The following is a 26,575-nucleotide window of genomic DNA, read 5'->3' as shown; positions in this document are numbered from 1 at the left end:
ACTATATTGATTCTTCTGATCCATGAATATGGTATATTTCTCCATCTATTTCTGTCCTCTTTGATTTCTTTCACCAGTGTTTTCTAGTTTTCTATATATAGGTCTTTTGTTTCTTTAGGTAGATATATTCCTAAGTATTTTATTCTTATTGTTGCAATGGTGAATGGAATTGTTTCCTTAATTTCTCTTTCTGTTTTCTCATTGTTAGTGTATAGGAATTCAAGGGATTTCTGTGTGTTGATTTTATATCCTGCAACTTTACTATATGCATTGATTAGCTCTAGTAATTTTCTGGTGGAGTCTTTAGGGTTTTCTATGTAGAGGATCATGTCATCTGCAAACAGTGAGAGTTTTACTTCTTCTTTTCCAATTTGGATTCCTTTTATTTCTCTTGCTGCTCTGATTGCTGTGGCCAAAACTTCCAAAACTATGTTGAATAGTAATGGTGAGAGTGGCACCCTTTTCTTGTTCCTGACTTTAGGGGAAATGCTTTCAATTTTTCACCATTGAGGATAATTTTTGCTGTGGGTTTGTCATATATAGCTTTTATTATGTTGAGGTATATTCCTTCTATTCCTGCTTTCTGGAAAGTTTTTATCATAACTGGATGTGGAAATTTGTCAAAGGCTTTCTCTGCATCTATTGAGATAATCATATGGTTTTTATTTTTCAATTTGTTAATGTGGTGTATTACATTGATTGATTACAGATATTGAAGAATCCTTGCATCCCTGGGATAAAGCCCACTTGGTGATGGTGTATGATCTTTGTAATGTGTTGTTGGATTCTGTTTGCTAGAATTTTGTTGAGGATTTTTGCATCTATGTTCATCAGTGATATTGGTCTGTAGTTTTATTTTTTTGTGGCATCTTTGTCAGGTTTTGGTATTAGGGTGATGGTGGCCTCGTAGAATGAGTTTGGAAGTTTACCTTCCTCTGCAATTTTCTGGAAGAGTTTGAGTAGGATAGGTGTTAGCTTTTCTCTAAATTTTTGGTAGAATTCAGCTGTGAAGCCATCTGGCCCTGGGCTTTTGTTTGCTGGAAGATTTCTGATTACACTTTCAATTTCCATGCTTGTGATGGGTCTGTTAAGGTTTTCCATTTCTTCCTGGTTCAGTTTTGGAAAGTGTACTTTTCTAAGAATTTGTCCATTTCTTCCAAGTTGTCCTTTTTATTGGCATAGAGTTGCTGATAGTAGTCTCTTATATCCTTTGTATTTCTGTGTTGTCTGTTGTGATCTCTCCATTTTCACTTCTAATTTTGTTGATTTGATTTTTCTCCCTTTGTTTCTTGATGAGTCTGGCTAATGGTTTGTCAATTTTGTTTATCTTATCAAAGAACCAGCTTTTGGCTTTGTTGATTTTTGCTATGGTCTCTTTTGTTTCTTTTGTATTTGTTTCTGCCCTAATTTTTAAGATTTCATTTCCTCCTTTTCAAGTTGCTTTAGGTGTAGAGATAGGTTATTTATTTGACTTTTTTCTTGTTTCTTGAGGTAAGCCTGTATTGCTATGAACCTTCCCCTTATCACTGCTTTTACAGTGTCCCATTGTTTTTGGATTGTTGTGTTTTCATTTTCATTCTTTTCTATGCATATTTGTATTTCTTTTTTGATTTCTTCTGTGATTTGTTGGTTATTCAGCAGTGTGTTGGTCAGCCTCTATATGTTGGAATTTTAAATAGTTTTTCTTCTGTAATTGACATCTAATCTTATTGCATTGTGGTCAGAAAAGATGCTTGGAATGATTTCAATTTTTTTTTTAATTTACCAAGACTAGATTTATGGCCCAGGATGTGATCTATCCTGGAGAAGGTTCCATGTGCACTTGAGAAAAAGGTGAAGTTCATTGTTTTGATGTGAAATGTCCTATAGATATCAATTAGGTCTAACTGATCCATTGTATCATTTAAAGTTTGTGTTTCCTTGCTAATTTTCTGTTTAATTGATCTATCAAGAGGTGTGAGTGGGGTATTACAGTCTCCTACTATTATTGTGTTACTGTTAACTTCCCCTTTCACACTTGTTAGCATTTGCCTTACATATTGCAGTGCTCCTATATTGGGTGCATATATATTAATAATTGTTATATCTTCTTGGATTGATCCTTTGATCTTTATGTAGTGTCCTGCTTTGTCTCTTTTTACAGCTTTTATTTCAAAGTCTATTTTATCTGATATGAGTATTGCTACTCTTGTTTTCTTTTGGTCTCCATTTGCATGAAATATCTTTTTCCAGCCCTTCACTTTCAATCTGTATGTGTCCCTTGGTTTGAGGTGGGTCTCTTGTAGACAGCATATATAAGGGTCTCGTTTTTGTGTCCATTCAGCCAATCTTTATCTTTTGGTTGGGGCATTCAACCCATTTACATTTAAGGTAATTATTGATAAGTATGATCTTGTTGCCATTTGCTTTGTTGTCTTGGGTTCTAGTTTATACACCTTTTCTGTGTTTCCTGTTTAGAGAAACACAGAAGAGCTGGTTTGGTGGTGCTGAATTCCCCTCAGCTTTTGCTTGTCTGTAAAGCTTTTGATTTCTCCTTCATATTTGAATGAGATCCTTGCTGGGTACAGTAATGTGGGTTGTAGTTTTTTCTCTTTCATCACTTTAAGTATGTCCTGCCATTCCCTTCTGGCCTGAAGAGTTTCTATTGAAAGATCAGCTGTTATCCTTATGGGAATCCCCTTGTGTGTTATTTGTTCTTTTTCCCTTGCTGCTTTTAATATTTGTATTTGAGCTTCATTAATTTGATTAATATGTTTCTTGGGGTGTTTTGCCTTGGGTTTACCCTATTTGGGACTCTCTGGGTTTCTTGGACTTGGGTGGCTATTTCCTTCCCCATTTTAGGGAAGTTTTCAACTATTATCTCCTCAAGTATTTTCTCATGGCCTTTATTTTTGTCTTCTTCTTCTGGGACTAATATGATTCGAATGTTGGGGCCTTTGACATTGTCCCAGAGGTCTCTGAGGTTGTCCTCATTTCTTTTCATTCTTTTTTCCTCTCTGCTTCATTTATTTCCACCATTCTTTCTTCTACCTCACTTATCCTATCTTCTGCCTCAGTTATTCTACTGTTGGTTACCTCCAGAGTGTTTTTGATCTCATTATTAATGAGATCATTAATGTTATTGCATTATTCATTATCTCTTTTTTATTTCTTCTAGGTCTTTGTTAAACATTTCTTGCATCTTCTCAATCCTTGTCTCCAGACTATCTGTAACTCCATTTTGTTTTCAAGATTTTGGATCATTTTTACTATCATTATTCTGAATTCTTTTTCAGGTAGATTCCCTATCTCGTCCTCTTTGGTTTGGTTTGGTGGGCATTTATCATGTTGCTTTGCCTGCTGAATATTTATCTGCCTTTTCATCTTGTTTAGATTGCTGTGTTTGGGGTGGGCTTTCTGTAGGCTGGAAGTTTGTGGTTCCTTTTTCTTGTGGAAGTTCCTCCCTGTGGGTGGGGTTGGATGAGTGGCTTGTCAAGGTTTCCTGGTTAGGGCAGTTTGTGTCAGTGTTCTGGTGGGTGGTGCTGGGTCTCTTCTCTCTGGAGTGCAATTAAGTGTCCAGTAGTGAGTTTTGAGGTGTCTATGAGTTTGGTGTGACTTTTGGCCATCTGTATTTTAATGCTTAGGGTTATGTTCCTGCGTTGTTCAAGAATTAGTTCGGTATGTCTTGCTCTGAAACTTGTTGGCTCTTGGGTGGAGCTTGGTTTCAGTGTAGGTATGGAGGCTTTTGGATGAGTCTTGTTGATTAATGTTCCCTGGAGTCAGGAGTTTTCTGGTGTTCTCAAGTTTTGCATTTAAGCCTCCTGCATCTGGCTTTCAGTCTTATTCTTACAGTGGCCTCAAAACTTCTCTATCCATACTGCACCAGTGATAAAACATCTTTTGAAGACAATGGGCTGCCTTTCTGGGTGCCTGGTGTCCTCCACCAGCATTCAGAAGTTGTTTTGTGGAATTTGCTCAGCGTTCAAATGATCTTTCAATGAATTTGGGTGAGAAGTGGTCTCCCTGTCCTATTTATCTGCCATCTTAGGATGGCCTCCCCACCACTCCCCCCGTGGCTTCCCACCTTTATGATCTCCACACCAGTCTCCAATCCCGTGCTCTTAATTTATCCCTCCTCCCTACCGCCTCAACTTTTCCCCTTTGGTAGCCATAAGTTTGTTTCTATGTCTCTGAGTCTGATTCTGTTTTTGTTTTCACTATTTTATGGTGTGTTTTGATGAACAAAATATACTTTAACTTTTAATGTAAACTAATTTCTCAACCCTTTCCTTTATTATTTATTTCTTTCCCTACTGCAGAGTCATAAAGATACTCTTCTGTGTTGCCATCTAAGAGTTTTATAGTTTGACTACATAGATCTTTAATCAATCTAGAATTTATTTCTGTGTTTGGTATAAATAGCAACCCAATTTCACTTTTTCTCTTATGTTTGCTCAACTGCCGAGTAGCACTTACTAATATTCTTTTGGGATTTTGAGGGAAACTGTAGTGCAATTTTAGGTCAATTTGAGAAAAACTGGTTTTAATATCTTTAAATAAAGCTTTAAAATCTTGCACATCTTATACTAGCTTTTTTAAAGTTCATTTTTCATTGAAGTATAGTTGAATTATAGTGTTATATTTATTACTACTGTACATCAAAGTGACTCAGTTATACATATGTATGTGTGTGTATACACATTCTTTTCATATTCTTTTGCATTATCATTTATCACAGGATATTGAGCATAGTTTCCTGTGCTATCCAGTAGGACTTTGCTGTTTACCCAAACTGTATATACCAGTTTGCATCTGCTAATTCTAAACTCCCAGTCCAATCATTTCCTGGCCTATACTAGTTTTTATTATTGGAAAACATTTTTTATGTTTTTATGATATGGTTTTTAAGTAAAGTATTTTGGAATGGTTTTCAATTTATAGGAAAGTTACAAAAGTAATACAGTATAGAATTGTCTTGTACTTTACCTATTTTCCATGATGTTAAAAATATTTTTGCTGTAATATTTTTATCAAAACTAAGAAACCAGTGATGGACATGAGTTTGAGTAGGCTCTGGGAGTTGGTGATGGACAGGGAAGCCTGGCGTGCTGCAGTCCATGGGGTCTCAAGGAGTTGGACACAACTGAGCAACTAAACTGAACTGAACTGAAGAAACCAACATTGATACATCACTAGTAACCAAGCTCCAGATTTTATTTGGGTTTCACCAGCTTTTACATGAATTTCCTTTTGCTCCTTCAAGACCTAATCCAGGATAACACACTGCATTTGTCTTTAATTTCTTCCACTCTGTGACTATATCTACATCTTTCCTTCTTTTATCTGAGCTTTATAACTTTGAATAGTACTGTCGTGTATTTTGTACAGTATTCCTCAATTTGGATTTATCTGATATTTTTCTCATTATTATACTAGAGTTATGGATTTTGGGGGGAAGAATACCACTGAAGTCAAATTTGATATGATTTTTAAAATATTTTATTGATGTATAATTACCTGCAATAGAATGCAAGACCTTAGATGTTCCACTATCGTATATGCATTTAAACAACACTAAAAACAAGATACAGAATATTTTTATCACCTGAAAAAGTTAGCATATGTCCCATTCCAGTCAGTTCTTCTAACCATTCCATGCAAGCACTTTCTCATTTTTATCAGCAAAGTTTAATTTTTTTTTAATTTTATTTTATTTTTAAACTTTACATAATTGTATTAGTTTTGCCAAATATCAAAATGAATCCGCCACAGGTATACATGTGTTCCCCATCCTGAACCCTCCTCCCTCCTCCCTCCCCATTCCATCCCTCTGGGTCATCCCAGTGCACCAGCCCCAAGCATCCAGTATCGTGTATCGAACCTGGACTGGCAACTCGTTTCATACATGATATTTTACATGTTTCAATGCCATTCTCCCAAATCTTCCCACCCTCTCCCTCTCTCACAGAGTCCATAAGACTCTTCTATACATCAGTGTCTCTTTTGCTGTCTCGTACACAGGGTTATTGTTACCATCTTTCTAAATTCCATATATATGCATTAGTATACTGTATTGGTGTTTTTCCTCTGGCTTACCTCACTCTGTATAATAGTCTCCAGTTTCATCCACCTCATTAGAACTGATTCAAATGTATTCTTTTTAATGGCTGAGTAATACTCCATTGTGTATATGTACCACAGCTTTCTTATCCATTCATCTGCTGATGGACATCTAGGTTGCTTCCATGTCCTGGCTATTACAAACAGTGCTGCGATGAACATTGGGGTACACGTGTCTCTTTCCCTTCTGGTTTCCTCAGTGTGTATGCCCAGCAGTGGGATTGCTGGGTCATAAGGCAGTTCTATTTCCAGTTTTTTAAGGAATCTCCACACTGTTCTCCCTAGTGGCTGTACTAGTTTGCATTCCCACCAACAGTGTAAGAGGGTTCCCTTTTCTCCACACCTTCTCCAGCATTTATTACTTGTAGACTTTTGGATCGCAGCCATTCTGACTGGTGTGAAATGGTACCTCATAGTGGTTTTGATTTGCATTTCTTTGATAATGAGTGATGTTGAGCATCTTTTCATGTGTTTGTGAGCCATCTGTATGTCTTCTTTGGAGAAATGTCTATTTAGTTCTTTGGCCCATTTTTTGATTGGGTCGTTTATTTTTCTACAGTTGAGCTGTAGGAGTTGCTTGTATATTCTCGAGATTAGTTGTTTGTCAGTTGCTTCATTTGCTATTATCTTCTCCCATTCTGAAGGCTGTCTTTTCACCTTGCTAATAGTTTCCTTTGATGTGCAGAAGCTTTTAAGGTTAATTAGGTCCCATTTGTTTATTTTTGCTTTTATTTCCAATATTCTGGGAGGTGGGTCATAGAGGATCCTGCTGTGATGTATGTCAGAGAGTGTTTTGCCTATGTTCTCCTCTAGGAGTTTTATAGTTTCTGGTCTTACGTTGAGATCTTTAATCCATTTTGAGTTTATTTTTGTGTATGGTGTTAGAAAGTGTTCTAGTTTCATTCTTTTACAAGTGGTTGACCAGAGTTCCCAGCACCACTTGTTAAAGAGATTGTCTTTAATCCATTGTATATTCTTGCCTCCTTTGTCAAAGATAAGGTGTCCATATGTGCGTGGATTTATCTCTGGGCTTTCTATTTTGTTCCAGTGATCTATATTTCTGTCTTTGTGCCAGTACCATACTGTCTTGATAACTGTGGCTTTGTAGTAGAGCCTGAAGTCAGGTAGGTTGATTCCTCCAGTTCCCTTCTTCTTTCTCAAGATCGCTTTGGCTATTCGAGGTTTTTTGTATTTCCATACAAATTGTGAAATTATTTGTTCTAGCTCTGTGAAGAATGCTGTTGGTAGCTTGATAGGGATTGCATTGAATCTACAGATTGCTTTGGGTAGTATGCTCATTTTCACTATATTGATTCTTCCAATCCATGAACATGGTATATTTCTCCATCTGTTAGTGTCCTCTTTGATTTCTTTCACCAGTGTTTTATTGTTTTCTATATATAGGTCTTTAGTTTCTTTAGGTAGATATATTCCTAAGTATTTTATTCTTTCCGTTGCAATGGTGAATGGAATTGTTTCCTTAATTTCTCTTTCTGTTTTCTCATTATTAGTGTATAGGAATGCAAGTGATTTCTGTGTGTTGATTTTATATCCTGCAACTAGCAAAGTTTAATTTTAATCTGTGTTTGGATTTCATGCAAATGGAATTGTGTAATATATACCTTTTACATATGGCTTTCATTTAATACAAATTTTTAGGATTCATCTATGTTAATTTATATGTTAAAACTTTATTCTTTCTATTGGTAAGTAGTGTTCTATTGTACTTTGGCCACCTGATGCAAAGAGCTGATTCATTGAAAAAGACTCTTAGGCTGGACAAGATTGAAGGCAAAAGGAAAAAGGGGCGGCAGATGAAGGTTAGATAGCATCACTGACTCAATGGACGTGAATTTGAGCAAACTATGGGAGACAGTGAAGGACAGGGAAGCCTGGTGTGCTGCAGTCAATCCATGGGGTCACAAAGAGTTGGACACAACTTAGCGACTGAACAACAATTCCATTGTATGATTATATAATAACGTATTTATGTATTCTTAGTGAGCGACATTTGAGTTTTTTCAGTTTTTGACTAGTATGAGTAAGGCTGCTGTAAATATTTGTGTACTTTTAGTAAAAACTTTTGGTATTTTTCTTGGAAAAATACCTGGTATGGAAATCAGTGGGGCTTGAGTATATATATATATCCTATCCTTATATATATATCCATATATATATCCTTATAAGAAACTGCCAACAGCTTCCAAAGTGGTTATAACTTATTTTACTCCCATCAACAATAAGCAGATGTTCCAGTTGCTCCACATCCTTGTGAACATTTAGTGTTACTAGTGTTTTATTTTTAATTTTGCTATTTTAGCAGGTGTGGAATGGCATTTCCATATGCTATTAATTTATATTTTCTGATAAGCAAAGATGTTGAGCACCTTTTTATGTGTTCATTAGCCAGTTGCATATTTTTGTGTGTGTGACTTGCCAGTTTAAGTTTTTGGTCATTTTTAAAGATTGATTTTGTTTGTTTGTTTTTTAAATAATGACTTGTAGGAGTTCTTAATACAATTTGGAATTAGTCTGTTATAAGATATATATGGTGTGAATGTTTTTTCCAGATTGTAGCTTATCTGTTCATTTTTAAAATGGTATCAGTTGGTAGGCAGAAATTTTCAATGTTGATTGAGACTATGATTTTTTTCTTTTAAAAGAAATTTGTATCTGTCTAATAAATATCTATCTTTCTAAGTTTGCAAAAATAGTCTATATTTGTCTTAGATGTATAGTGTTGGGTTTTATGTTTAGGTCTGTGAAGTACAGGTCAAGTTGCATATCCAATTGTTCCAGAAAATTTTGTTAAAAAGACGTTCTTTCCCCATTGAACTAATTAGTCACTTTGAATGAAAATCAATCTGTATATGTATTGGTTTATTTGTTGAACTCTATATTCTTTTTAGAGAGCTATTTGTTCTTAAACAATATTCTTCTGTCTTGATTACTGTAGTGTTATGTCATGGAATCAAGTACAGTAAATCCTCCAACTTTGTTTTTCTTTGTTCAAGAATATTTTGACTACTCTAGGTGTGTTGTTTTCCATAAAATTTAGAAAGCAGCTTGTTTAGTTCTTTAAAAAGTCCTGTTTGAATTTTTATTGGACTGGCATTGAATCTATAAGTCAACTTAGGAAGAATGGATAGATGGGGAAACAGTGGAAACAGTGTCAGACTTTATTTTTTGGGGCTCCAAAATCACTGCAGATGGTGACTGCAGCCATGAAATTAAAAGATGCTTACTCCTTGGAAGGAAAGTTATGACCAACCTAGATAGCATATTAAAAAGCAGAGACATTACTTTGCCAACAAAGGTCCTTCTAGTCAAGGTTATGGTTTTTCCTGTGGTCATGTATGGATGTGAGAGTGTGGACTCTCACATCCATACATTGGACTATGAAGAAGACTGAGCGCCAAAGAATTGGTGCTTTTGAACTGTGGTGTTGGAGAAGACTCTTGAGAGTCCCTTGGACTGCAAGGAGATTGGAAGGAATGATGCTAAAGCTGAAACTCCAGTACTTTGGCCACCTCATGTGAAGAGTTGACTCATTGGAAAAGACTCTGATGCTGGGAGGGATTGGGGGCAGGAGGAGAAGGGGACGACAGAGGATGAAGATGGCTGGATGGCATCACTGACTCGATGGACATGGGTCTGAGTGAACTCTGGAAGTTGGTGATAGATAGGGAGGCCTGGCATGCTGCGATTCATGGGGTTGCAAAGAGTCAGACACGACTGAGCAACTAAACTGAACTGAACTGAATATTATTGATTCTTCTAATCTATGAGGATATTATTCTTGTTGACTTCTTTAAAGTTATTAATTTGATTTATTGAGCTTATCTTTTATTTTAGTTCATTGTTTTCAGTATAGAAGTCCTTCACATTTGTTTTAGAATTATTTGTAAGTATAGGTATTTTTAATATAACTTGATTTATTTTTAGCTGCACTGGGTCTTCATTACTGTGTGGGCTTTTCTCTAGTCGTAGCAAGAGGGATTGCTGTTCATTGCGGTGCATGGGCTTTTCATTGCAGTGGCTTCTCTTCTTGTGGAGCACAGGCTCTAGGACACGTGGGCTTCAGTAGTTGAGGCACATAGGCTCAGTAGTTGTGGTTCCCAGGCTGTAGAGCACAGGCTCAATAGTTGTGGTGCACAGGGTTAGTTGCTCTGCACCATATGAGATCTTCCCAGACGAGGGATCAAACCCATCTCTCCTGCTTTGGCAGGTGGATTCTTTACCACTGAGTCTCCAGAGAAGCCCTATTTATAGGTATTTTTATGCTATGGTAAATAGTATTGATTTAAATTTTTTATTTCCCTATTTTTGTTGTTAGTAAATATAAATACAATTGATTTGTTTTATCGTATTCTGAATTGAAAATCAAAAGTTGCAAAAAAATTACAAAGATGCCCTATATACCCATCACCCACTTGCCCAATGACAACACCTTACATAAGTATACTTCATGAAAAGTATACTTTTAAGTATGCATTATCAAAACCAGGAAATTTAGATTGCAGACCTAACTCAAAGTTTACCAATTTTTGCATGTACTTACTTTTTGTTGCTTTTGTATATATTTCTATGACATTTTATCACATATATAGATTTGTATAACCACCATGACAGTCAACATACAGAACTGTTCCATTGCCATGAAGAAACTCCTTCATACTAGCCTTTATTGTCACACCCTCCTTCCTTTTCCTTAACCTCTGATTCTGTCCTCCATCTCTCTAATTGCCTCATTTCTAGAATTTTATATAAATGGAATCCTATAGCTTTATGGACTTTTGAGCTTGAGTTTTCATCACATAGCATAATGCCCTCCATAGCATTGCATGTATCAATATTTTTTTCTTTTTTAATTGCTGAGTAGTATAACATTGTGTGGGTATACCACAGTTTGCTTAACCATTTAACCACTGGGGAGTATTTGATTTGTTTCTAGTTATGAACTATTACAAGATAAGCATGCCATGATTGTTTGTGTACAGGCTTTTCTGAAAACATTAGTTTCAGTTCCTCTAGAATAAATTCCCAGGAATGCAGTTGCTGGATCATGCGCTAAGTGTGTGTTTTTTTTTTTTTTTTTGGCTGTGCTGGGTCTTTGTTGCTTTGCATGGGCTTTGTCTAGTTGCAGTGAGCTGAGGGTATTCTCTAGTTGCTGTGCATGGGCTTCTCACTGCAGTGGCTTCTCTTTGTAGCAGAGCACAGGATGTAGGGCAGGCTCAGTAGTCGCGGTGCACAGACTTAGTTGCCCTGTGGCATGTGGAATCTTCCCAGACCAGGGATCAAATCAATGTCCCCTGCATTGGCAGGCAGCTTCTCCACCTTTAGACCACCAAGGAAGTCCCAATATGTTTACTTTTAAAAGAAATTCCCAGATTGATTTGCAGATGGTAACATATTACATACCCACCAATAATGTGTAAGAGAATCATGTTTCCACATCCTCATTATCATTTGATACTTAGCAGCCTTTTAAATATTAGCCATTTAAATTTGTTTGTGTGTATGCCATTTCCTCAGTCATGTTCAACTCTTTGCAACCCCATAGAGTATATCCTGCTGGGTTCCTCTGTCCATGGAATTTTCTAGTTAAGAACTCTGGAGTGGGTTGCCATTTTCTCCTCCAGGACATCTTCCTGACCCAGAGATCGAACCCATGTCTCCTGTGTATCCTGCATTACAAATGGATTCTTTACTCACTGAACCATCAGGGGAAGCCCATTTAAATATGTTTAGTGATTTTCATTTTTATTTCTTTAATGGGCAATGATGTTGAACAGCTTTTCATATTTTTATTTGCCATCATGTATCTTCTTTGGTAAAGAGTCTCTCCAGCTTTCTTGTGCATTTTCTAATTGGATTATCTTTCTGATTAATTTAGAGTGTGTGTTCTGTATACAAGTCTCTTTTGTCAGATATGTGATTTACAAACACTTTCCCCCAATTGATGATTGTGCTTTCATCCTGTCAACAGAGGAGTTTGCAAAGAATAAGATTTTATTTATCTATTTTCCCTTTTTTCTTTGTTTTTATTGAAGGATGGTTGATTTACAATGCTGTTTTAATTACTGCTATACAGAAAGGTAATTTAGTTATATATATTTGTGTGTGTGTGTGTGTGCTCAGTCGCTCTGTACTCTCTGACTCTTTGAGACCGAATGAACTGTATCCTGCCAGGCTTCCCTGTCCATGGAATTTTTCAGGCCAGAATACCAAAGTGGGTTACCATTTCCTACTACAGGGGATCTTCCCAATCCAGGGATTGAACCCACATCTCTTTCATCTCCTGCATTGGCAGGTGGATTCTTTACTACTGCACCACCTAGGAAATCATAGCAAAATGATTTAGTTATGCATATATACACATTATTTTTAATATATTTTTTCCATTGTGGTTTATCATAGTATATTGAATATAGTTCTCTGTGCTATACAAGAAGACCTTGTTGTTTATCTCTTCTATCTATGAAAGCTTACATCTGCTAACCCCAACCTCCCATACCATCCCTCCCTCATAATTCCTCCCCTTTGGCAACCACTAGTCTGTTCCGTATGTCTGTGATTATGTTTTTGTTTCATAGGTTCATTTGTGTCATATTTTAGATTCCACATAGAAATAATATCTTATAGTATGTCTTTCTCTTTCTGACTTGCTTCACTTAGTATGATAATCTCTAGTTGCATCCATGTTGCAGATGGTATTATTTCATTATTTTTATGACTGAGTAGTATTCCATTGTATGTATGTACCATGGCATCTTTATCCATTCATCTGTCATTGGACATTTAAGTTTTTTTCATATTTTGACTATTGTGAATAGTGCTGCTATGAACATAGGGGTGTGTATACTTTTTTGAACCATAGTTTTGTCTGAATATATGCCCAGGAGTGTAATTGCTGGATGATATGGTAGTTCTCTTTTAATTTTTTGAGAAACTTTCATACTGTTTTCTACAGTGGCTGTACCAACTCACATCCCCACCAACAGTGTAGCGGAGGGTTCCTTTTCCTCCATATCCTCTCCAGCGTTTGTTATTGTAGACTTTTTAATGATGGCCTTTCTGATTGGCATGAGATGATACCTCATTGTAGTTGATTTGCATTTCTCTAATATTAGCAATGTTGAGCATCTTTTCATGTGCCTGCTAGCCATCTTTATTTTTTCTTTGGCGAAATGTCTGTTTAGGCCTTCTACTCATTTTTAAATTGGGTCGTTTGCCTTTTTGTTGTTGAGTTATACATTTTTCATTTTTGGATCATGCCTTTAGTGTCATAACCAAGAACTCTTAGCCTAACCCTAGGTCACAAGAATTTGCTTCTAAATTTTCTTCTAAAAGTTTCTTAGCTTTAGGCTGTTTTGTTTTATATTTAACATATTACTGGTATAGTTCACATAATGTATAATTTGCCTTTTTAAAGTGTATACTTCAGAAATTTTTAGATATTCTCAGAGTTGTAGAACAGCCTTCACAATCAATTTAGAATACTTTTATCACCTCTAAAAGAAACCCCATAGCCTTAGCAATCACTGACCCTCCATTTTCCTCCAATCCTCCTAGGCCTAGACAAATACTAGTCTACTTTCTATATCTATAGATTTGTCTGTTCTGGAATTTCTTATAAATATGAAATATATGGTCTCTTGTATCTACCTTTTCATTTGGCATAATGTTTTCAAAGTCCATCCTTGTTATTACATATATCAGTATTTTATTCTTTTTCATGGCTGAATAATATTCCATTGTATGACTATATCATATTTTGTTTATCCATTTATCAGTTGAAAGATGTTTGAGTTGTTTATACTAGGTTGGTGAAAAAGTAGTTGTAGTTTCAGATGTGAATTTTAAATCATTATAACTAGGCTCAGACAGCTCTTTATTAATCAAAATAAGAACCATTAAAATCAACACATTTTTGCCAATGAGAGATAAGTTTGTTTATTCCTGTCTTGAAAAAATCCATGCTTTGGGATTCAACAAACTTGGAAAGTATTTTCTGCCTCCTGCTGGTTGTGGAAGCATTTTTCCCTGCAAAAAGTCATCAAGATGCTTGAAGAAGTGGTAATTAGTTAGTAAGAGATCAGGTGAATATGGCGGATGAGGCAAACCTTTGTAGCCCAATTCATTCTAATTTTTTTTGGAGGGGGGCGTGGTTTGCTGACAGAGAAATCTTTATTAAATCTTTAAAAATGATATTATTCAAGACACACAAAAGGGAAATGAGTGATGAGAAAAGAAGGTACTATTACAAAAGTAGTCCCAGGATATTAGGTTTATCACAAAATTCTTTCCATGAGTTAGTTAATCTTTTCCATTTTCGTTTCAAGGAGGATATTTGACCCCTTGGAATTAAGAGTCTTCTCCTACTTTAACCAAATTACTAGAGCCAATGAATATTCAAGTGAAATCTTATCCAAATTCGGGGCTCCCCTGACCACAGAGGACCCTCTGCCTGATTATTGTTCCTGAAACTCACACAGAAGCACAGAATGGAGGCCAAGTTTCTTGCATGAGATGCAGTAAGTTTTCCAAGGAGGTGGTTGATCCCAGAAAACACACAGCTACTTTCAAAGCATTGGTTGTATGATATGCAGATGGATGTTTTTGTGGAGAAGAATTGGTTCCTTTTTTGGTGACCAGTGCTGACTGTAGTTAGTTAGTTCAGTCACTCAGGCGTATCTGACTCTTTGTGACCCCATGGGCTGCAGCACACCAGGCCTCCCTGTCTATCACCAACTCCCGGAGTTTACTCAAACTCATTGTCCATTGAGTTGGTGATGCCATCCAGCCATCTCATCCTCTGTCGAACCCTTCTCCTCCCACCCTCAATCTTTCTGAGCATCAGGGTCTTTTCAAATGAGTCAGTTCTTCGCATCAGGTGCCCAAAGTATTGGAGTTTCAGCTTCATCATCAGTCCTTCCAATGAATATTCAGGACTGATTTCCTTCAGAATGGACTGGTTGGCTCTCCTTGCAGTCCAAGGGACTCTCAAGAGTCTTCTCCAACACGATAGTCCAAAAGCATCAATTCTTCGGCACTCAGCTTTCTTAATCATCCAACTCTCACATCCATACATGACTACTGGAAAAACCATAGCTTTGACTAGACAGACCTTTGTTGGCAAAGTAATGTCTCTGCTTTTTAATATGCTGTCTAGGTTGGTCATAACTTTTCTTCCAAGGAGCAAGCGTCTTTTAACTTCATGACTACAGTCACCATCTGCAGTGATTTTGGAGCCAAAAAAACCTTAAAGTCTCTCACTATTCCCATTGTTTCCCCATCTATTTGCCATGAAGTGATGGAACCAGATGCCATGATCTTAGTTTTCTGGATGTTGAGTTTTAAGCCAACTTTTTCACTCTCCTCTTTCACTTTCATCAAGAGGCTCTTTAGTTCTTCTTCACTTTCTGCCATAAGGGTGGTATCATCTGCATATCTGAGGTTATTGATATTTCTCCTGGCAATCTTGATTCCAGCTTGTGCTTCATCCAGCCCAGCATTTCTCATGATGTACTCTGCATATAAGCTAAATAAGCAGGGTGATAATATGCAGCCTTGACATACTCCTTTTCCTATTTGGAACCAGTATGTTGTTCCACATCTAGTTCTAATTGTTGCTTCCTGACCTGCGTACAGATTTATCAAGAGTCAGGTCAGGTGGTCTGGTTTTCCCATCTCTTTCAGAATTTTCCACCATTTGTTGTGATCCACAATCAAAGGTTTTGGCATAGTCAATAAAGCAGAAATAGATGTTTTTCTGGAACTCTCTTGCTTTTTTGATGATCCAGCAGATGTTGGCAATTTGATCTCTGGTTCCTCTGCCTTTTCTAAAACCAGCTTGAACATCAGGAAGTTCATGATTCACATACTATTGAAGCCTGCCTTGGAGAATTTTGAGCATTAGTTTGCTAGCATGTGAGATGAGTGCAATTGTGTGGTAGTTTGAATGATCTTTGGCATTACCTTTCTGTGGGATTGGAATGAAAGCTGACCTTTTCCAATCCTGTGGTCACTACTGAGCTTTCCAAATTTGCTGACATATTGAGTGCAGCACTTTCACAGCATCATTTTTTAGGATTTGGAATAGCTCAACTGGAATTCTGTCACCTCCACTAGCTTTGTTCATAGTGATGCTTCCTAACGCCCACTTGACTTCACATTTCAGGATGTCTGGCTCTAGGTGAGTGATCACACCATCATAATTATCTGGGTCATGAAGATCTTTTTTATATAGTTCTTCTGTGTATTCTTGCCACGTCTTCTTAATATCTTCTGCTTCTGTTAGGTCCATACCATTTCTGTCCTTTATCGAGCCCATCTTTGCATGACATGTTCCCTTGGTATCTCTAATTTTCTTGAGGAGACCTCTAGTCTGTCCCATTCTATTGTTTTTCTCTATTTCTTTGCACTGATGACTGAGGAAGGCTTTCTTATCTCTCCTTGCTGTTCTTTGGAACTCTGCATTCAAATGGGTATATCTTTCCTTTTCTCCTTTGCTTTTTGCTTCTCTTCTTTTCATAGCTATTTGTAACGCCTCCTCAGACAGCCATTTTTGCTTAGATAAAGAAGATAATTGCGACTTCCTTCAAAAGGTCCCATGCGTGCACTGCTACATTCAGTGCCCCTAACCCTGTAGCAGGCCACCACCAACTCATGCCTCCACCAGAGACTCCTAGACACTCATGGGCAAGTCTGGGTCAGTCTCTTGTGGGGTGACTGCTCCTTTCTCCTGGGTCCTAGTATGTACAAGGTTCTGTTTGTTCCCTTCAAGAATCTATTTCCCCAGTCCTGTGTAAGTTCTGGCAGCTCTATGGTGGGGTTAATGCTGACCTCCTCCAAGAGGGCTTATGCCATACCCAAGTCTGCTGAACCCAGAGTCCCTGCCTGTGCGGCAGTCTACTGCTGAACCGTACCTCCACAGGAGACACTCAAACACAGTTCTGTCTCAGTCTCTGGAGTCTCTGGGTCCTGGTGGGCACAAGGTTTGTTTGAGCCCTCTGAGCATCTCTGGCAGGTATGGGGTTTGATTCTAAATGCAATTTTGCCCCTCCTACCATCTTGCTGGGGCTTCTCCTTTGCCTTGGACGTGGGACATATCCTCAAAGTTGCTCCACTTTTTTTGTTGTTGTTGTTAACCAGTGCTGGCTGTAGGCTTTGCAGTTTTCAGTGCATCTAATTGATCTGTCCGTTGGACTGCAAGGAGATCAAACCAGTCAATCCTAAAGGAAATCAGTCCTGAATGTTCATTGGAAGGACTGATGCTAAAGCTGAAACTCCAATAATTTGGCCACCTGATGACTAGAGATCTCCTAAGAAAATTAGAGATACCAAGGGGATATTTCATGCAAAGATGGGCTCGATAAAGGACAAAAATGGTATGGACCTAACAGAAGCAGAAGATATTAAGAAAAGGTGGCAAGAATACACAGAAGAACTGTACAAAAAGGATCTTCATGACCCAGATAATCACGATGGTGTGATCACTCACCTAGAGCCAGACATCCTGGAATGCGAAGTCAAGTGGGCCTTAGGAAGTATCACTACAAACAAAGCTAGTGTAAGTGATGGAATTCCAGTTGAGCTATTTCAAATCCTAAAAGATAATGCTGTGAAAGTGCTGCACTCAATATGTCAGCAAATTTGGAAAACTCAGCAGTGGCCACAGGACTGGAAAAGGTCAGTTTTCATTTCAATCCCAAAGAAAGGCAATGCCAAAGAATGCTAAAACTACCACACAATTGCACTCATCTCACACGCTAGCAAAGTAATGATCAAAATTCTCCAAGCCAGGCTTCAGCAATATGTAAACCGTGAACTTCAAGATGTTCAAGCTGGTTTTAGAAAAGGCGGAGGAACCAGAGATCAAATTGCCAACATTTGCTGGATCATCGAAAAAGCAAGAGAGTTCCAGAAAAAAATCTATTTCTGCTTTATTGTCAGTATAGATTCATGGATTTCTATTTTATTTAGCAGATTATAATCCATCACTATCATTAATTTGTTGCTCAAATTTTCCTAAACTTAACCAGTGAGCCACTTGTTCAAGATTATTCCTCTGTCTTTTTTATATATCCCCATCATTTTTTGAGTCTTTACTTACTTCTGATCTATCATATCATTTTTGAAAAAATACTCATTTTACTAATATCTATATATCCTTATATATTTAAGCATTTCCTTACTCTTAGAATTTTACATTGTAGACTTTAAAAATGCTAAACTGTGTTGTGATTAAAATTCTGGTAACTGGGTATTAATGTAAATCCAAAATTATTTACCTGGTATAATAATTTTCTAGAAGAGGATTTGTTAAATTGCCCTCTAGAAAAATTATACCTATTAATATCAGTCAGTTCAGTCGCTCAGTTGTATCTGACTCTTTGAGACCCCATGGACAGCAGTGCACCAGGCTTCCCTGTGCATCACCAACTACTCGAGCTTGCTCAAACTCTTGTCCATTGAGTCAGTGATGCCATCCAACCATCTCATCCTCTATGGTCCCCTTCTCCTCTTGCTTTCAATCTTTCCCAGCATCGGGGTCTTTTTCAATGAGTCAGTTCTTCGCATCAGGTGCCCAAAGTATTGGAGTTTCAGCTTCATCATCAGTCCTTCCAATGAATATTCAGGACTGATTTCCTTTAGGATGGACTGGTTGGCTCTCCTTGCAGTCCAAGGGACTCTCAAGAGTCTTCTCCAAAACCACAGTTCAAGACCATCAGTTCTTCAGTGCTCAGCTTTCTTTATCGTCCAACTCTGGCATCCATACATGACTACTGGAAAAACCATAGCTTTGTCTAGACAGACCTTTGTTAGCAAAGTAATGTCTCTGCTTTTTAATATACTGTCTAGGTTGGTCATAACTTTTCTTAAGGAGCAAGCGTCTTTTAATTTCATAGCTGCAGTCACCATCAACAGTGATTTAGGAGCCCCCAAAAATAAAGTCTGCCACTGTTTCCACCTATTCCCCATCTATTTACCATGGAGTGATGGGACCAGATGCCATAATCCTAGTTTTCTGAATGTTGAGCTTTAAGCCAACTTTTTCACTCTTTTCTTTCAGTTTTATCAAGAGGCTCTTTAGTTCTTCTTCACTTTCTGCCATAAGGGTGATGTCATCTGCATATCTGAGGTTATTGATATCTCTCCTGGCAATCTTGATCCCAACTTGTGCTTCATCCAGTCTGGCATGTCTCATGATATACTCTGCATATAAGTTAAATAAGCAGGGTGACAGTATACAGCCCTGGTGTACTTCTTTCCCTATTTGGAACCAGTCTGTTGTTCCATGTTCATTTCTAACTGTTGCTTCTTGACCTGCATACAGATTTCTCAAGAGACAGGTAAGGTGGTCTGGTATTCCCGTCTCTTTAAGAGTTTTCCACAGTTTATTGGGATCCACACAGTCAAAGGCTTTTGCATAGTCAATAAAGCAGGAGTAGATGTTTTTCTGGAACTTTCTTGCTTTTTCAAAGATCCAACAGATGTTAGAAATTTGATCTCTGGTTCCTCTGCCTTTTCTAAATCTAGCTTGAACATCTGGAAGTTCACAGTTCACATATTGCTGAAGCCTGGCTTGGAGAATTTTGAGCATTAGTTTACTAGCACGTGAGATGAGTACAATTGTGCAGTACTTTAAACTTTCTTAGCATTGCCTTTCTTTGGGATTGAAATGAAAACTGACCTTTTCCAGTCCTGTGGCCACTGCTGAGTTTTCCAAATTTGCTGACATATTGAGTGCAGCACTTTCACAGCATCATCTTTTAGGATTTAAAATAGCTCAACTGAAATTCTATCACCTCCACTAGCTTTGTTCATAGTGATGCTTCCTAACGCCTACTTGATTTTGCATTCCAGGATATCTGGCTCTAGATGAGTGATCACACCATTGTGATTATCTGGGTCATGAAGATCTTTTTTGTACAGTTCTTCTGTGTATTCTTGCCACCTTTTCTTAATATCTTCTGCTTCTGTTAGGTCCATACCATTTCTGTCCTTTATTGAGCCAATCTTTGCATGAAATTTTCCCTTGGTATCTCTAGTCTTTCCCATTCTATTGTTTCTTATCTCTCCTTGCTATTCTTTGGAACTCTGCATTCAAATGTGTGTTTTTTTCTTTTTCTCCTTTGCCTTTTGCTACTCTTCTTTTCTCGGCTATTTGTAAGACCCTCTCAGACAACAAATTTGCCTTTTTGCATTTCTTTTTCTGGGGGATGATCTTGAGCCCTGCCTCCTGTACAGTGTCACGAACCTTCATCCATAGTTCTTCAGGCACTCTGTCTGTCAGATCTAATCCCTTGAGTCTATTTGTCACTTCCACTGTATAATCGTAAGGGATTTGATTTAAGTCATACCTGAATGGTCTAGTGGTTTATATATTTATATATATAGAAATATATAAGAATGCCCATTTTCTCATTCCCTAGTTTGGGTAGAATTTTAATACGTCTAGGACCTTACTCTATGGTTCCCATACCTAGAGTATCAGCATTACCTGGGAACCTGTTAGAAATCCAGAATCTCAGACCCCACCCCAGACCCGTTGAGTTAGAATCTATATTATAACAAGTTCCCCCAGGTAATACATAGGCACATGAAAGTCTAAAAAGCAGTTTCAAATATAATTTATATGTTGTTCAGTCATCAGTCGTATCTAACTCTTTGCAACCCCATGGACTGTAGACCACCAGGCTCCTCTCTCCATGGAAATCTCCAGACAAGAATACTGGAGTGGGTTGCCATTTCCTTCTCCAGGGGATCTTCTCCACCCAGGGATCAAGCCCTCGTATCCTGCATTAGCAGATTGATTCTTTACCACTGAGCCACCAGGGAAGCCCATGTGTAGGCAGGAGCATAGAATAGCCCAGAACTTGATTCCAGAACTTCTTAGATTAAACTGCAGGCCCGTGTGGGAAAATTGACTTGATCCTAGATCCAGGCAAGGTAAGTCAGAAGCCTATACTGACATTTGTATTAATAAAAAGGTAAAAATGATCAAAAAGTAAAGTAGATACCAAAAAAAGTGCTTATGTGTTATCCCATCTATATGTATATTCCATGTGTGTGTGTTATCCCATCTATATGTATATTCCATGTGTGTGTGTGTGTGTGTGTGTGTGTATCTCCTAATCAAGCCTTTTTGGCAAACAGGACACTGAAGATCAGCACAGAGTACCAACACTGTTCCCCTGTAACACGAGACAGTCTTGTCTCTCTGTCTTCACCCACTGCATACCAAACACTCTGCGCATTAGCTCATCATTTATCTAGTAGTCTAAGGAAAAACTGAATCAGATCGCTTATGGAGTGGTTTACAATAGGTACTCGTAAACCCTACTGCCCGATAATCTATTTTAGTGGTCTGATATTATGTCTAAGAAACAGCATTTTTAATAAACACACTGGGTGATTCTGATGCCCTAAGCTTGAGAACTACTACGCTACTACACTTTACTGAACATACCTGAAATGTGTTGTTTGATCAGATGTTTTATTGGTTTCAGAATAGTAGCATTTTTATAAAAGCTTTCAGCCAGAATTTACTTTTTTGTTATTATTAGTTAATAGGATGAGTAAGTCTAGGAATTGTAATTACTTTTTTTGTCATCACTAGTTCTAACCAAGTGACTCTAAGTTAGTGAGAATAGAGAGAAATAATCCTGTTGAACTCTATTTCACCCTTCATTCCCTATCCTGGAGACTGCCTTCTTGAGCCAATTCACATTCTTTTCAGATGATACCTCAACACATTTTCTTTCCTGTCAATATAGTTTGGTGAGATAAATTCATATCATGGAAAAAATATGATTCTATCAAAATTTTGTTATGATGTTAACATATATTATCACATAAGTATATATCAAGTAATTATTTAAAAACTATGTTTTAAAATACAAATAATATTTTTTATATAGGAGGAGCAAAGAAAAAAGGAAACAGCATGTATAAAAGGTACTTTTTCTCAACAGTTTATTAGAATAAGTCATGATCAACTTTTAGCAATTCACATTTTAAAGAATCAAGAGGCTATCTTAAACATATACTAGATATCTAAATATTTTTAAAATCATGAAAACTCAAGGGAAATATCTATTTATTAGTATATGAACGAGCATTTTTTTAGAAAACAAAATTTGCAATGTCCTATCTTAAAATGTGAAATTTTAATTTTTTTTTTTGTCCCTTATTTATACCCAAAGGTATCAGAGTCAGTGCCATAGACACATGATGGAGAGTCAAAAGCATGAGCATTCTGTAACCCTTTAGATATTGACTTACTACCTCAAAGCCTTACTCTCCTACATAACTTTAGAAATGCAGAATATAGAATGTAATAAGGTATTTAAAACAGCTTTAAAATCAATGTTACATATTCAAATCAAAACTATGTAAAATATCATAAAAGATGTTGTTTTAGGATATTTTGTAAATGTGATATTTTCTAAAACTTAACATTTTTATTTGCAACTGTTCAGCATAAATAATGTAATGGGAGAAGCATGGGACTTATAGTAACACAGATCTAGAACAAAGTCTGTTTTGTATCTGATTTTGGTGACTCATTTCTCTAAGTCTCAGTCTCAGTAATATCTTTTGTGAAATAGGGCTGATAACTACCTTAAGTAATAATTGAAAGAATAAATGAGATCTGGAAATATATCAAACTGCTGTGTAAATTCTAAGGCATTATATATGAATGTTAATTTAGTAGTTACTTTAATTGGTATAAAGCCAGTTTGATCTCATGGTGGACAAACATTTTGTAATTTAGCTGCTTTGACCCCATGAACGGTAGGCTTCAAGGCTCCTCTGTCCATGGAATTCTCCAGGCAAGATTATTGAAGTGGATAGTCATTCCCTTCTCCAGGGGATCTTCCCCACCCAGGGATCAAACCCGAGTCTTTCATATTGCAGGCGGATTCTTTACCATCTGCCACAGGGAAGCCCAAATTTATCTGCTTAAGGAGACATTTTAAATTTTTTTTTCTTTTTTACTTTTCTTTTTTTAATTGAAAGATAATTGCTTTACAGAATTTTGTTGTCTTCTGTCAAACCTCAACATGAATCAGCCATAGCTATACATATATCCCCTCCCTTTTGAACCTCCCTGTCATCTCCCTCCACATCCCACCCCTCTAGTTGATACAAAGCCTCTGTTTGAGTTTCCTGAGCCAAAATTTAATTTTTAAATAAGATAATATTTAGCCTTAAATAGTTAAACTATCTGCCATCTCTGATTTTAAGGGACATTCCAGAACTGAGCTTTCTAGCCTGTTTAGAATCTTCTTCTGTTAAGACAGGTTGATTTTATTTAGAATAGATTTTTCTACTCTGGTTTATCATGAAAATATTGCTGATTCCCCATTAAATATTTAACATTGTGTAGATATTGATAGCAACTTAGAATTTTCACTGTTGCATTATTCTGTTCCTAAAAACCCTAAAAAGAGTTTGAATTTTAGAAAGTAACATTATCCTTATATTAAGATTTTCTCATGAATATGTAATATTCATAGTAAATCTGTTTTGTTTTGTTTTGTTTTGTTTTACAGCAAATAATGGTTATTCTAAAGATGATTTCTGCCTTGCAACGAAAAAAGTCATTTGTGACCCCTCAGAGTCTAGCTCGGCAACAAATCCCAGCAGTGTTACCTTAAGCTTATCAACATTACCATCTGATTTTTATTACAGCCAAAGTGTAGAAATAGCTGATGACTGGTATTCTGATGATTCTCAAATGAAAAAGAGCCCTCCGATGCCTTTTCTTGGGGAGCCTCTAATGGAAAAAGTATTTTCATACTTGACAACCATTCCATTAGAACAATGTACTGAAAATGTACTAAATATGACACTTCGTGATGGTCAAAAAGATGATAACCTTAAGGAAATATTTACACGAAGAAATACAGAGGTTGAAATACAAAACCTTCAACATAATACTGAATGACTTTTTTCTTTTGAAACTTTGTGTACCCTGAAATCATGTAAAGTTAAAACTGAATTACCAGCTTCTGAGTCTCTTAACATGTCCATGCTAGTATTATTTCTTTTGTTCTTTACCATAGAGTGGTCCTACTTCCCTTTCTAATTATTTGTAGAAACAAAATTACAGGAAGAAGTAGAGTGATATCATAAACATTAAGTTTAAATCCTTGTATCTCATCAAAGGATATAATAGATAATACAAATGTATTTTAACACATAGGAGAAATACTTTAAGAAATCCTCAGCACAGATACATTTTAAATAAAACATTTGCAGCGTTTCTTTATACTTCTGACATTTTCAGTTTTATTTCAGTGTGGGTAAGACTGGGCAGAATACTTCCATCAGCTATTCTGATTTTTAAATACATAAATCACCTACCATTTAAATCTTATTACGCCATGATTTTCATAAGCAATATAACTTTGCTCCTCTAGGGGAGCCTGGAACACTGAAGAATACAGAAAACAATTTTCTTTGCCCTCTCCTATGTCTGTTTCTCAGAATGACCCTCTGATGCTTACCCCACTATGATGAAGATATAAGCGGTTATGTTCATAAGCACCTGACTCAAGCTAGGATGAACCAGAATTTCTCTCTAGTCTGAGAAACCCTTGGTCAAATTTCAATTTATGGCTCCGAGAAATTTTTGACACCTACCCCATAATTAATCTTTTTTTCTTTCTCATAAATACTCTTCATGTAATTAGGCCATGTTTTTCTTTCTCTTGGGAAAAACAATGAAATATATCATTACTTTTTGTGCTTAAAACACTCATACTGGGACTTGTGCATATCTTCCCAGGAGATAAATCATGTCTATTACAATAAATGAAAGGAAACTTGTCTCAAATATGGTAGTAGCATTATACAGGCCCATCACTTCTCTCTTAGAGAGGATATTAAAAAAGATTAGAACACCTGTCTCTTTTGAAGCATCTGGTCATATTTGTTGATTAGATTGTGAGAATATCTCTTTATATCTCTCTACATCCATTCCTAAATCAAAATAAGCCATTTCAGTTAGAGGTTTGTAAAGAATGGTAAAAAAAATTGGTTTCTATTTCTTGGTTTTCTACCAACTTCTATCTTATTGCCTATCCCAGAGAAGAAAGTCATCTCTAATTTTGATAAGATTCTAAAGCTTCCCTAGAAATTTGGGGTTAGAGACAACAGATTCTAGCCTTGTTTTGACTACTCTCTAGAATAGAGGAGACATAAATTGGGGAGCTATGGGTTGCCGTGTCCCACTCTGTGGTTTAGGCAGAAAAGGACAGAAAATCTGCAGTAAGAGAGCAGTGAAGTATTTGCAAAGTGAAGAACAGAGAGGAGAGATCAGAAGAATGTGATCCCTGGCTTTCTTAACAGTGCTCCATTCCCTTTTTCCAGCCCTTCTTGAATCCTGCCCTCAGCTTAGAAAGGCACCCTCATATCTTAATTATAAATTCCTCTTTTTGCTTAAGCTAGAAGATTTGATTTCTGTTACTAGCCACAATCACTGAGGCCTGTTTTTAACTGTTTTGTTTTTTTAGCTTTGGTGAGGTACCCTTATAATTCTTTAATAAATTGCCCTTTTTGCATTAAGTAGAGATTTGTTTCTGTTACTGTAACCAAAGCATCCTAATCAAATTCTTGTCATTTCAAATGAGAAATAAAAAGAACTATACATTTAAAGCACTTTTCACACTGTAGAGATAGAAAAAACTGAGTATTTCTTCAGAACCTAATACATTTGCTTCTTTATTAAAATGTTACTTTTTATCATAGGTATATACCTTGTTCTCTTTGAAAAGTATAATGAGATAAAATTGACACCATTAGCCAGACTCATCAAGAAACAAAGGGAGAAAAATCAAATCAATAAAATTAGAAATGAAAATGGAAAAATCATAACAGACAACACAGAAATACAAAGGATCATAAGAGACGACTATCAGCAATTATATGCCAATAAAATGGACAACGTGGAAGAAATGGACAAATTCTTAGAAAAGTACAACTTTCCAAAACTGGACCAGGAAGAAATAGAAAATCTTAACAGACCCATCACAAGCACGGAAATTGAAACTATAGTCAGAAATCTTCCAGCAAACAAAAGCCCAGGTCCAGACAGCTTCACAGCTGAATTCTACCAAAAATTTAGAGAAAAGCTAACACCTATCCTACTCAAACTCTTCCAGAAAATTGCAGAGAAAGGTAAACTTCCAAACTCATTCTACGAGGCCACCATCACCCTAATACCAAAACCTGACAAAGATGCCACAAAAAAAGAAAACTACAGGCCAATATCACTGATGAACATAGATGCAAAAATCCTTAACAAAATTCTAGCAATAAGAATCCAACAACACATTAAAAAGATCATACACCATGACCAAGCGGGCTTTATCCCAGGGATGCAAGGATTCTTCAATATCCGCAAATCAATCAATGTAATACACCACATTAACAAATTGACAAATAAAAACCATATGAT

General features: G+C 36.7%; 1 protein-coding gene across 1 annotated transcript in view; it reads left to right on the top strand.

Annotated features, from left to right (window-relative positions):
* The window catches only part of C6H1orf185 (chromosome 6 C1orf185 homolog), a 46,863-nt gene extending 22,691 nt beyond the window's left edge, over positions 1 to 24,172 (top strand). Inside the window, exons 4-5 of the mRNA XM_055587119.1 lie at positions 22,029 to 22,065; positions 23,667 to 24,172. Coding sequence (XP_055443094.1) covers positions 22,029 to 22,065; positions 23,667 to 24,061 — 432 coding nt within the window. The 3' untranslated portion in view covers positions 24,062 to 24,172. The remainder of the gene's footprint in view (positions 1 to 22,028; positions 22,066 to 23,666) is intronic.
* The last annotated feature ends 2,403 nt before the right edge of the window (positions 24,173 to 26,575 follow it).

Source organism: Bubalus kerabau, chromosome 6 (assembly GCF_029407905.1).
Source record: "Bubalus kerabau isolate K-KA32 ecotype Philippines breed swamp buffalo chromosome 6, PCC_UOA_SB_1v2, whole genome shotgun sequence".
NCBI lineage: Eukaryota > Metazoa > Chordata > Mammalia > Artiodactyla > Bovidae > Bubalus > Bubalus kerabau.
This window is presented reverse-complemented; position numbering and strand designations above follow the sequence as displayed.